Source organism: Seriola lalandi, unplaced genomic scaffold (assembly GCF_002814215.2).
Source record: "Seriola lalandi dorsalis isolate HSWRI2012SDOR001 ecotype SW California unplaced genomic scaffold, Sedor1 jcf7180002054396, whole genome shotgun sequence".
Classification (NCBI taxonomy): Eukaryota; Metazoa; Chordata; class Actinopteri; order Carangiformes; family Carangidae; genus Seriola; species Seriola lalandi.
Genome location: NW_019524949.1, coordinates 11,608 through 24,315, shown reverse-complemented (window position 1 = coordinate 24,315; position 12,708 = coordinate 11,608). Strand labels below are relative to the sequence as shown.

The 12,708-nt window shown below is 38.1% G+C and overlaps 1 protein-coding gene across 1 annotated transcript in view; it reads right to left on the bottom strand.

Moving 5' to 3' along the window:
• The window catches only part of LOC111657383 (follistatin-related protein 4-like), a 21,670-nt gene that overhangs the window by 7,425 nt on the left and 1,537 nt on the right, over positions 1 to 12,708 (bottom strand). Inside the window, exons 2-5 of the mRNA XM_023409536.2 lie at positions 12,633 to 12,659; positions 11,233 to 11,351; positions 9,309 to 9,458; positions 3,756 to 3,863 (exon numbers count right to left, since the gene is read on the bottom strand). Coding sequence (XP_023265304.1) covers positions 3,756 to 3,863; positions 9,309 to 9,458; positions 11,233 to 11,351; positions 12,633 to 12,659 — 404 coding nt within the window. The remainder of the gene's footprint in view (positions 1 to 3,755; positions 3,864 to 9,308; positions 9,459 to 11,232; positions 11,352 to 12,632; positions 12,660 to 12,708) is intronic.

The following is a 12,708-nucleotide window of genomic DNA, read 5'->3' as shown; positions in this document are numbered from 1 at the left end:
GCTAACTACAATACATCCAAATGCCCTAGTGTATTTATGTAAGAATTTCAATAAATCTTGCAAGGCACTTCAATATAACCTCATGCAGTGCATGTTATATGGGTGCAGAAATTGTGCTTTGTTTATATACTGTCAGAATTACTCATCTTGTTGCTCCTGGGAACCAATAAAGCACATTATGGTTTCTGTGGAAGACAAAGAGGCTTGTTGCTGAAGATCAATGCTCAATGCAGAAGTATAAAATGTAAATTACTACTGTGTGTTTTATTCCCTGAGCCACATATCCTATATTTGCAAATGTATGCATGTTGATACAGATCAGATATTCATATCATTCATACTTTTGATAACAGACAATGGTCTAAATTCAGTTTCAGTCCTTCAAATTAAACAGCTAACATTGTTTGTAGTTGCCCTCCAGAATAAGAAATAAGCATTTTCTGATCTTACACCCCCATTAGCAGGACTTTCAAAAAAGCTTTTCAAATCACTGTTGCAAAACATAAAATATATTTGTTAGGACATTGTATTCCTTTAGTAGGTAGAGAGATGACAGGAAACAAGGGGGAGAGGGATGCAACAAAAGTTGGTGTCCCCAGTTGGATTCAAACCTGTTACATTATGGTTTGTGGTTAACTCTAAAGTCACGGTAACACTGTAGTTAAATTTTGGGATGTGATTCCTCTGTGGTTAAGGTCTAGTTATGGTGAGGGATGGAAACAATTTGGTTATGGGCAGGGTTATGTTGTTAAGGTTAGGCGAGCGTTGCTGTCATGATTGGGTAAGGTGTTGACTTTGGTTGATAGGTGGGTGAAAGGAACCAGTAGTTGCCTAGTTGTCAGTCTGATGTTTTGTTGGCCCGTCCAAACACCCCGGCCTCTTCCCTCTGTTGAATTTGTGCCTGTATGACAACGTGTATTTGCGTCAATGCTCACAACGGATGTAAGTCAAAAAAAAAAAAAAAAATCATAATTCCTATGTCCACCAAAGGTCTTTGGCATTTAAATACAAACGTGTACTTTTTTCATGGGAGGACAGTCTCAAACAGTCCCATGGATGAAAAACCAACCCTAAAAATCATTAACAGCTAAGATAAAAATAAGACTTTCTTTTTTTTTTTTGTAAAGAAAAAGGTGTTTTTATTCCTCAAAATGTGGTATGAGAAAACCAAATTTTATCTGTCATGAAACTCCAATATTGTATTGCCACTTGTTTTGAAAATATTTCAAACCAAATCTAACCCTACCTCTAATTACTGAAATTTTCGGTTGATAACAGTGAAAAATAAAAAAAAAATGTGTTTATGTAGCACTTTGAAAAAGAATTCTAGTCATTTACACCAAAAAGAAAAAGCAAACACAAACAAAACAAGTGGGATTAGTTGCTTTATGATAAAAGTGCTTTTTATGAAACAATTTAAAAGATTAAACTGCAAAAGATGGGGATGATTTTGTCACCCTGAATTGAATACTTGTAGTTTCCTGTTGTGATAAATTGTTGTGATTTCTAATAATAATCATAATCAGTCTTAAACATACATTTGGCAAACCTAATAGAGAGATAAATGGGGAGTAAATAGATGGCAAATACTATTTCCTTGTATGTGTGTGCGCGCGCTCGCACAGAGAAAAACAATATGCCTGAGTTAAATGTCTTCTTGGCATGTAGATGCAGACTGGACTGACAGTCTGAAAGGGCATGTCTCTCTCTGCCCGGCACAGATTCCTCCATTTGTCTTCTCTAATGAATTGACAATCACACTCCCTCTGATGTTTACACAGAGATATTGAGCCATCCTAAAATTTGGCTGCTTAAAAATGCCACACGCACTGAGCTGAATGCACACCCACACAAACACACACTTACACACCATGTGTGCACAAATGAACATGCACTAACACAGACACACACTCACGCACATGAATGATCCGCTGAAGCGAAGCAGTGCCTGTGCTGGTGACAGGCTGCCGCTGAACAGGTCAATTACTTTCAGTCCAAATGATAATGACATTATCAGACCATTTATTTGTCGTATGATCCATTTGGCCTCCAATCCATTATGCGGTTTCCCCGCAATTGCATTTTTGAGTGATTCATGCCCTGCTCTCTAATTATTCATTACTCCTGAACGACTACAGGAAGAGGGGAAATGAATGAACAAAAAACAAAAAAAAAGTGTTTTTTCTGCAATTCAGGCAGCACCCACAAAAGGGAGAAATGTTATGCAAAGCTGCTTTCAGCACTCGGTTTCAAATTATATGAGGAGAAAATTGTTTTGTCTGTGATGAAAACCATCTTTTCATAGAATTTTCTGCTTCATTTAAGACTGTAACCTCAGACAGAAGTTTAAAAACATCTCAGAAACAAATCCCCTGCTAGTAAACCTACACTCTACAAAGAAAAGATTCAAAACTGAAGCACAGGCAAATGTATGCATGCACACGTGCAGTCTACTTGGCCATGCAGACTGTAAATCATTAGAAAAACTGTTAAAACCCACACACAGGTGGTTGTCTTATCACTATTTTTTTGTTGCTAGAACATAGTGGCACCTTTAGATCCAAAACAATGTATCACAACTGTTAAAATTTCTTTTACAAAATCTGGAAATAATAGTAGAAAGCCGAAACATTACATCAACACAAAAAAGCATTATTTATGGAACCATTTGACAAATGACCGTAGTGCCGCTAACAGCTACACAACCACTGATTAACTATTGAAAGCACTAGTGTTCAAAACCAATAACGGCAGTGAAAAAAAAAATGGATGCATTCAAGTGATTTTCTGAATATAAAATGAGCCATTTCACCTCGAAGATCCTCTGAAGAATCATAAATTTGAGAGTGTATCATCCCTCTGCAATCCCCAAAAATGAGTAGACACAGAACATCCCCAAACAGTAAAGACTGAACACAACACCTCACACGATTATAATGGGATCCTTCCCTCCAGTGGGACAAAGCACAACAATAAACATGTTTGTGTCTATTACAGAGATTACAATAGGATCCCTAGGTGGTTACCCGTGGCACTGTCCTCCACAGTTGCACAGGCAAACACACACATATAAATACTGGCCCCATAAAAACAGCATCATACCTCTCCCACAGGCACCAGCTCTGCTCCCTTTCCCTTCCCCTCCACCTCCTCGACCCTCTCTTAATCCTCCTCTCTCTTCGCTCGCCTCACCCAGTCCCCAGAGGTGGATTAAATACAACCACACCTGTGATCATTTCTCATTTGTGAAGCCTCCAACACCAGCGGTCCAAAGGGACGCCAGGTACAAGCCAACAACACTGCAGCTGTGAATTGCTGTTTTGCTGGGATGGTAAATGGTTTAAAACATACAGAGATTAGATGTTGTCACGTAAATACTTATCACATAAACAGGGACACAGGTACACAGTGGAGCTCAATTAGTTATGAGGCGCTGCTTTCCTTGCTTGCTGAACTTTCGTAAATAGCTTCTATAGATTATATTCCCTTAGCGAGGTAATCGCTCATCACAGTTCACAAATACATTCACACCAAAAGTAGATGTAGGGTGAAATTACACAATAAAGGAGGACTATTTTGTACTTTTTAAAGGGGAACCGGGCTAGATTTTATGTAATTTAATCATTAGCCTGACTAACCTTAATCAAACACTTCATCAGATACACACAGGAACAGTACAGGAAGTGACCAAATAAAATTCAAAAACAAAAAAGGAAAGTGTCTCCCAAACTGTAACTGAGTAAACTCACACCTACCTGAAGCGTTGGGAGTGTTCTGTCCATATCCCCCCATGTTAGGACCCACACCTGGTCATGTGATTTGTCGTAGAGCATCTTCACTGGAAAAGGATCTGTTGCCACTGCCTAGAGGAGACAGAGGGAGATAGAATTAATTATTCTTCAACAGTTCATGGTGCTGAAAACCCACAAAACCCCTATTGATGTATACGTGGAAACAATAGAAACATGTCCATTACCTTCACATATTTCACTGCACTGTTATTAACATATCAAAGGCATACTTGCAAGAACAAAACAAACCACAAAAGAAAAGCATCTATGCTGGTAAATAATAAACATGAAAAACATAATATATGTGAGTAAGATCAATTTATTTTGCTGATAAACTAGAGGAATACTCCCTCAATAGAGAATCTGATGATATTATTAGGCATTATTTGCTTATCACAGATATACTGGTCTCAGCAGATATGTCAGCCAATAAACAGCACTGCATTAATATATGTTTGAGGTTATTTAGAAAGTGTTTCCATTACCTTGTTTGTTCACTAGAAATCGCTAAGAAATCAACAGTTCATATTTTTCAACAATAAAATGCCACTTAGTACTTACCTTGGTCACAATACTTTCATAATCAAATTTAAGAGATCATTATTAACAATGTTTTTGTAAACAAACAAATGGAATAATATCGATTTATTTCTGATTTGATTTTTTCTTTTTTTTTCTTCTCCATATTTACCTGTCTCAAAAATCCAATATGAGATGGGCTGTAGTGCCACTGCTAATCTAATACCAAGGCTTGGTATTTGTGAGACCATGGTTTGAATCCTGATTGGACTACCCCACCAGCAAAAGCCCTTTAGATAGACCCCAAATGCTTTACTTGCCTACCACAGAAAGGGAGGAAATATGGATATGTAACAGACATGTATAGTTTCTTACCAAATAGTCCTTTACCCAACTATCAAGTATAGTCAAATGTAACCGGTCATCACATAAGGAAGTACTAAGAAGGTGTAAATGCCAGAAAGGATGTAGAAGGTGATGGAAAAAAAAAAGAACAACATATGTGTCACTGCTGGAGAGGTTTTACTGCGAATATCTGACACACATCAGGTGAAAGACCAGAAAGAGAAAATAACTTGAGGAGACAATGAAAAGAAAAGGGAAAGGAAAGATGAGAACAGGCAGACAAGGGAGAGAGAGAGAGACAGAGCGAGAGATGGAGGGTGCGGGGCATATTCAACCTCAGGTCTGCTGCAATGTCAACAACAAGGAATAACACAATCCATTATCCTGCTTCTGGCTGGGTGGACAGGGAGCTGCTGACACCTTCACCAGTGGAGCGAGACCACAAGCTCTGTGTTCTGTAATGGGAGGTCCAGCCCTCTGCTCTCCACTGGTCAGCCAAGTGTCAATTCAGCATGTGTGTACGTACAGTATGTGGAGGTGGTGGACTACCCTTTGCGTGTTTAACTTCCTACATGATGGGAGCAGAAGGTAAAGCTGAGGTCAGGCCATTCAGAGAACTGCGAGGAAATGGGTTCTGTGCCGACCTCTTACACTCCAATATAGTGTAACTGTTCAGTTAAAGTTGGAATTAAGGAGCTGTTAGCTCAAATGAATGTTGGTGTGATAGTGATGATGTGAGTAACCTTTTGAGTTCATAAAAGTTTTTTCATTTGCTGCTCTGTCTCTCTCATTTCAATCTTCTGCTCTGCCCCAGAATCAGTAATGGCCCTTGCGGCACGATTACCGCAGTACCAGCAGGGGGGCACTTCAGTTAATTTGCATTTTAATTCTAAGATGCAGAAATTGTGTGTATCAACAACCACCATGTGGCATCTGTGACTGAGGTAGAAATGCTGTGAAAAGGCCTCTTGGATCCTTACTTACTGTACAATGGTGGTTCTTGATGTGTTATATTAAATGCCAAACTCAACAGAGGGCATCAATAATTGTGTAGACTGCATTTTACGAAGTATATGAAATTCCCCCTAACATAAAAAAATGAATAAAATAGCACAATTTTTGAAGGGAGTCTGGGGACTGAGGACAAATATTAGTTACTATTTGCTGTATTTATTGTAGATCGTGTCACAGCAATTTCAGGAAAATAACCTAGTCATATTTATAATTTAAGTTTAGATACATATTTAAACCTTTCAGTTCTTTGACTGTCACCACTCAAACATTTTCTGTCTTCTCAGCCGGCAAACTGCTATTACAGATTTTTGTGTTTTAATTATTTTTAACTCTACTAGTTTGCAAATCTCATTCAAAAGGCAGATTCGAAACTGGTTTCAAATTCAGTAAAAAAGCTATCAAATCCTAACTCTAATGAGGCCACCATAAGTGAACAGTGAAGAGCTCCAAATGCAGAAAAAATTCTGTCAGTAAGAAATTCAGGGTGACCAATGTTACAGCATTAGATGTACAATTTGACTGGTAAGTGATTTCATGGAGGTCCAGAGCAGAAAACCCACAGCAATAAGGGATGTCTTTGTCAAAACAGAAATAAAAATGTCATCCTTCAGGAAACCAGAATATCTTTTTACTTCATAAAACATTCAGCATTTTTGAAACCGCTCAGAGAAAAAAAACAAGCACAACAGAATGCTAGTTGACAACTGTATGGTGCCTCATTGATTTACTGCAGCTCCAAAGAAACCACCATAATAAGTTCACATGACTACATAACCAGAGGTTATTGTCATCTGGGTTTCTTTTTAATTAGCTGCTGGGCCTTTTGTTTTCAGACCCAGTCAGAGATGTAGCAGAGGTCTGTGTGATACATTAGAGTCAAGGTTAGATCGCTTAGTATGGAAAAATAACAAAGGTGCTGTATTTCCTTGCATGAAAACCGTGAAAGCCTTTATTGGTGCAGCTTTTTCCACATGTTTACAGCCTTCACCCAGTGTCTGCTTGTAGTCATGGTTGTGCCTTAAGACAGGGTTTCAGAAAAGTATAAAGCATTTTTTAAAAGTTGCACAAGACAGCTTTTCACTAGAGTGAGTAAAAGCATGTGTTGCTGAAGGACCCAAGAAAGATAAATGAGAATAATGAGCAATCTAGGCTTCTCTTGGATCTAAATGTCTGATTAAACCTTTTGTAAATTCCTGGGTTTCTTTAGCTGTAGCTACATTGTGTTAACTTAATTTTGAATTTGATGGAAGTATTTTTAATAGAGGCTAAGAGGGATAACACTTTCTTTGTCACAGTCCAAGTTTGTGTTTAAAGACAGTTGAGTGTATTTTTCCAAAAGATCTTGCTGTTTTAATATCATGCTTGGTAAGAAAAGTGTTACTTGCTGTTTTTTCTGAAGTGTCTGGACGTCCTACATACACCCTGTCTTTCTGTGTTTAGCCTCATCTGTGAGGATGAAAATGCAGACTTCTGACTTTACCATTAAGAAATTAAATCCATTGTTTTGTTCATGCATTCCTTCTGTTGATGGATAAAGTGATTTCAGTTGGCCATTTTCTCTCTTGTTCTAAAAGCTGTGGTTGAAAAGATGCTACAAATGTGCATTGTAAGAAGAAAGAGCCTTGAGATAACAGAAACAGAGAAGAGAGAAAAATGGGATGGTGCATTAACCTCCTGCACCCAGAGGCCACAGAGGGTCTTCAGGAAAGAGAGATGGGTCTAGGCCAGAAAAGGATAGGGCAATCAAAAGAAAGCAGTTTTACAATGTTGGAAGAAGAAAGAGAGGAAAAAGAGGCATTTGGTGGACTACAATACAAAAAAGGTCACCAGAGATGTGAGAGCATCTTTTGTGCCAAATCAGTGGCAGTATTGATAAAAGTGGAATGGCAAATAATTTCATTGGTTTTCAAAGGTCACAGCAAAATTGTGTTTATAAATATCTAACCTTACATTACCTGTTTTTTGACATTTTTGTACTGCTACCTGCTCAGTTTGTCTTCTACTCTCTCCATTCAGACTCTTATCTCCTTTCTTCTTCCCTGTCTACTTCTCCTTGGGTTAGGCCTATTTCCTCTCATCCTGTATCACTGTATAAATGATGGTGACCCTGGGAAGAACCGCTGAGGGATTCAGTCTCTAAAGAGCCGTTACAGGCAAGATGAATGGCGAGGCAGCCAGCACCCACCTGGGCACCATATTGTTTCAAGTGCTTGAGGTGTATTTGATTTATTTTACCTTGCATGTGGTCTTCTTACATTGGTGGCAGTTCAATAGTGTATCAAATTGTATGCACATCACATTGGTGATGCTGTTTGACATGTAGACAAACACTGGCTACATGGAGGTATACTGACTAGATTTTAATGTTTGTTTTCTTTTCTAACTTTTCACTTGGGCAGAATTAGTTTTTCTGAAGGAAAAGCTAGGCACTGGAGTAAAGCTGCACTAAGCAAGATGTTGATGTAAAATATATGTCTTTTATCATACTAAATCATAAAGTGGAACTGCAACAGAAGCCTTTCATCACATCACTGTAAAGGGTATTAAATATGCACTTTATGGCTATAGTCTTATCATGCTAAAAGACTGATGCTGACATTGCAGGTCCAAGGCAAAAAAATCAGCATCCTCACTAGATAATGATCCATATAGAAGAAAATAAAAGTAAAGTATCTGTCTTGTATTGCAGAAAAAAAAAAAAAAATATCAGACTGATGTTTTCTTCTTACCCTGTTTGGATGCTGTTGAACCAGTAACCCCCCAAATAGATTCATGCTTCACTGTTTGCATTTTCAAGCAGTAACTTTAATTTTCACCAGAAAAGAGACTTGGAGGATGAGGATTAACCGATGTGTAAATGTAACACTATCTTGGATACTGAGGTTGGCTGGGATTGTAAGAGTGTAAACTTCCCAAAATCCAATAAAGAGCAGAACAGAGCTGCTAACATTATTAAAAACTCTGATATAGTAGTATACAGGATCAGCTCATCAAGCATCATAGCAAGGACATAGTGGATGTGCCAGTTGTGACCCCATTTCTTCCTAATCTAATAAAATAATATAGATAGTTAATGATCCTCTCTTTGGTTTTAAAAGTAACAAGGTTAAGACTGTGTCAAGCATGTTAATGTATGCCCCTTACCTTAGAGCAGATCAAATGCTTTTACTCTTGTGCTTTTGGTTTAAGAAAAACTTAAAAAAAAAACAAAAACAAAAAAAACACAGCCTTCCAAACTATTTAGATGCTGAGTAACGCTCTTACTAGAGCTCAATTCATACTGCTTCATCATGCCGAGAAAATCCAAAGCTTGACAGGCCTGCAATGGCCAGCTATGGTTCAGAAGCTAAGATTGGGCAACGGCTCTTTAATAAAATAAAGGGACTACATTTATATAGCATTTTGTCAGCAGCAATTGTGCAGTATGTCCAGAGAAACCTCAAATGAACTCCATCTTTTTCCAGTTTACTTTTCTCATTTAGAAAAAAGTGCTGAACTTTTCCGAACACTGAACTTCACCAATATGCAAAATTTTCTACAGAACTTTTAAAATGTCAGTCACTAACTTATAGATGAATATTTTCACAGATGTTCTGAATCTTGGTGTGTTGTGACAGGCCTGATACCTGCTGTACCCACCTGCACCACCTTCTGTGCTTGAATATCGACGACCAGCAGTCGGCTCAGGAGGGGCTGGGTCACGTAGATGTACTTATCCCTGATGTTGACTGCTGAGGACCACACGCAGTGCTGAGGTGACACCCCCTCACCTTTAGGGCACATCTCCTCCTGGTAAGAACCAGCAGAGAATAGAGGGGATGATGGGGGGAGGAAAAGGTTGGCAGTGTGTCACAGATCAGCAGTATGGTGCTTTTCCCTCTATCATCCATCACCAATGATTAGGTCTGAGCAAAAATTCTAAATTGTTGGTCATCTACTGTCATGGAATGAATGAATTATTCAAAATAACCGTGGTTCCTCATTTGATTAAATCATAAACCATGGAACACAGATCACTGCATTGACCAAGTTAATAACTTAACCATATTGAAGTTGGGCCCACAATTATTAATTCATCTGTTAATTGTTTTTAATTAACAACAGATTGTTTAGTCCTGCTTGTTTTGTCCAAACAACAATGCAAAAGCTGAATGATATAAAACAGAAAAAAGTCTGCACATCCTCACTTTTGAGGAGCCAAAACCAGTAAATGTTCACCTTTTTACTTGATAAATCATAACAAAAAATAATTAATTCATCACAATTGCTGATTTTCTGTCAATCACCTAATTTGATTATTGGACAGCACTCATTGTGCCATACATTTATATTGGAAATGTATTCTTGTTAAGGCGAGGTAAGACAAAGGAAGTTAATTTGTATAGCACCTCTCAATTTAAAAATGCTTTACAAAGGACAGTGAAAGGCATTAAGATAAGATTAAAAAAAAACACAATACAATACAAATAGACATAAACATGATTTCAAAAAGAGAGACGAAAATAAGATATAATAGAATAAAGAGAATAAAAATCACAGCACAGCTACATTGCAGTGCAAGATATGAATAAATAGTCCCAAATTTAATTTAAGAAAAGTCAGTATTAAACAGGAGAGCCTTCAACCTTGAGTTAAAGGAACTATTAATATAATAAGGATAATAGTTTCAACCATGTCCCTCAGCCCTACCAAAGGTGCATACTGATGTCTTTACTGGTGCATGTTTCATTCCAGTAATACTTTTATTTCTGATGCTACTAATTATAGTTATTATGAAGGTTTCCCTACAGAAACCAGTGTTTTTACTCTTAAGGTAACGATCAGATTTTGCACCAGTTTGAAGCAAACAAGCTCATATACCACTGCTGACTCAAGTAACGTATCACCTCTACAAGCCCTGCAGCCAGCTGTCTTTGCTGACTAGACATTTATGCACACACTCCCACACACATATACTGGTATGTAATCACTAATGAACATACACACTCCCACAAAGATTGTGTTTCAAGAGTTTCAACCTCCTCTCCACCTCACCAAAGTGGTGAAACTGCTGTTTACAGCAGGAACTGGCTAACACATGGCTTATTGAGTTTGTATTGATCTGTAATACAATTACAGACTCCTGTAAAACCCAAATCCCTCAGAGGAACAAGCAACTTTTACCATCTAAAGCCCATTGCTCTGGGAGAGTGATGTTCTCCAGTGGATTAAAAACCTTGGGATGTGTAGTATAGACTATATACAGTCTATTGGTGCGAACTGTTGACTAATGTACACAAGTATAATCCCATTATAATTAGTGAGGTGAGGAGCCCACTGTGACACAGGAAAAGGTAGGAGGGATGGCCTTCATTTTAGCTGTAATAGCGTTTCACACTGAAATGTCAATGAATAATTGTAGATAAAGTGAGACAGACAGACTCTTAGAGGTGTACCTGATGTACACACCACTGTTAATGTAAAAACATACACAAAGTATTATTCTTCTGTGTACACATAATTAGATTTTTTAAAAGGTCTTGATATAGAAAAAAATAAATAAAATGAAATAAAATGCACTTACATAGGTAGCAACAATCCTCTCTGTCCGCTTCATGTGTCTTCGTATCTCACATTCACTGGGCTGGAGAACTGTAATGCCCTCATCAGAAAAGACATAGAACATGTTCCCCACACTCAACCCTGGGAGACAAGACAGGAAGACAGTAAAGGTTGATAAAAAAAAAGCTCTTTAAAAAGCAACACACACTAATTAAAACAGCAGAAAATCCCACTTCCCTCTTATCTGACATTTGTGATGGACATTTCAATTTCCCTGCTGGAGGAGACACAGCAACACTCCTGTTAGCATGCTATTATTTTAGCGGGGATGGGCAGGTTGTGGCTGCCAGCCATTTTGACAATGCCTACAAAGGATCCTGTCAGCAGCATGTCCACAACATACGTAGCAAGAGGCATCAAATTAAAGGCACCGTCTCTATGAGGAGACATTTCACATCTCGTCTGCTTGTGTAAACATATGCTGATAATTTAGCAGGTATCACAGTCTAACATTCAGGCATTTGGATGAGCAACAAACTACTACTGCTTTCAGGAATACGTCACATGAACAGAGATTAAAGCATAAGAACATATACAAGCTTACGGCGTTCATCAACATTTAGAAAATGCATTCATAGACAAAAACTGTAATGCTGATTGATTTGTCAGTCTGTTAAGACCTTTTTTTTTTTTTGCACTATAACACTGTGAGATCAAACACAGTGCACTACAGAATTAACAATGAACTCAACAGTTTGAAACAGTGTCAAAAAAACCCCCCAAAACATACATGCAAGCAATCCATAGCAAAACACTGACAAATGTATACAGACAGACACAAAATAAGCACTTGCTCATGCACAATAAATACACTGTGTCAATGAAGCAAATTCAACTCTCATTGTTTATGAATGGTTATAAACCACGATGGCTTCTTTTGGTTATGTGGTGATACATGTATATAAAACAGGATTTGTTTTATACTCTAAACTGTAGAGGATTTTCCAGTGCAGAAGCAACCGTATGTGTGGCCATGCTCATGTGGTAATACAGTTTAAACAGGATGGATTTGTACACTGCTGAAAACCAAAAAGTTGTTTTTCCTGTAGCCCCCACACTGGGTCTGTGGTATTTACAAAATACATAAAATTCCTACTTGTGACTTAATGCCCCCGCCCCTGCTGAAAAAACAGATTAGCAAGCATAGAAGCAAAAGGATGAAACACCTTGGGCATGCAAGGGAGAAAGCAAAACTTGAAGAAAAATTTTGCTGGAGAGAAAGCAGCTTTTCTTCTTGACAATATGGCAAACATCTTGAAAAGTACTGGAATCCAGCGACAGGCCCCCGAAGAGCTAAACATGCACACCACGTTTTTTTATTCACAAGAATACAAAGGCATTTTGAGAACTGTGATGTATTACCTTCTTCTCTCCACAGAATGTTCGCAACTGCAGAATCAGCCGCCACACAATAGGAAGAAAGGGGGGGGGGGGGGGG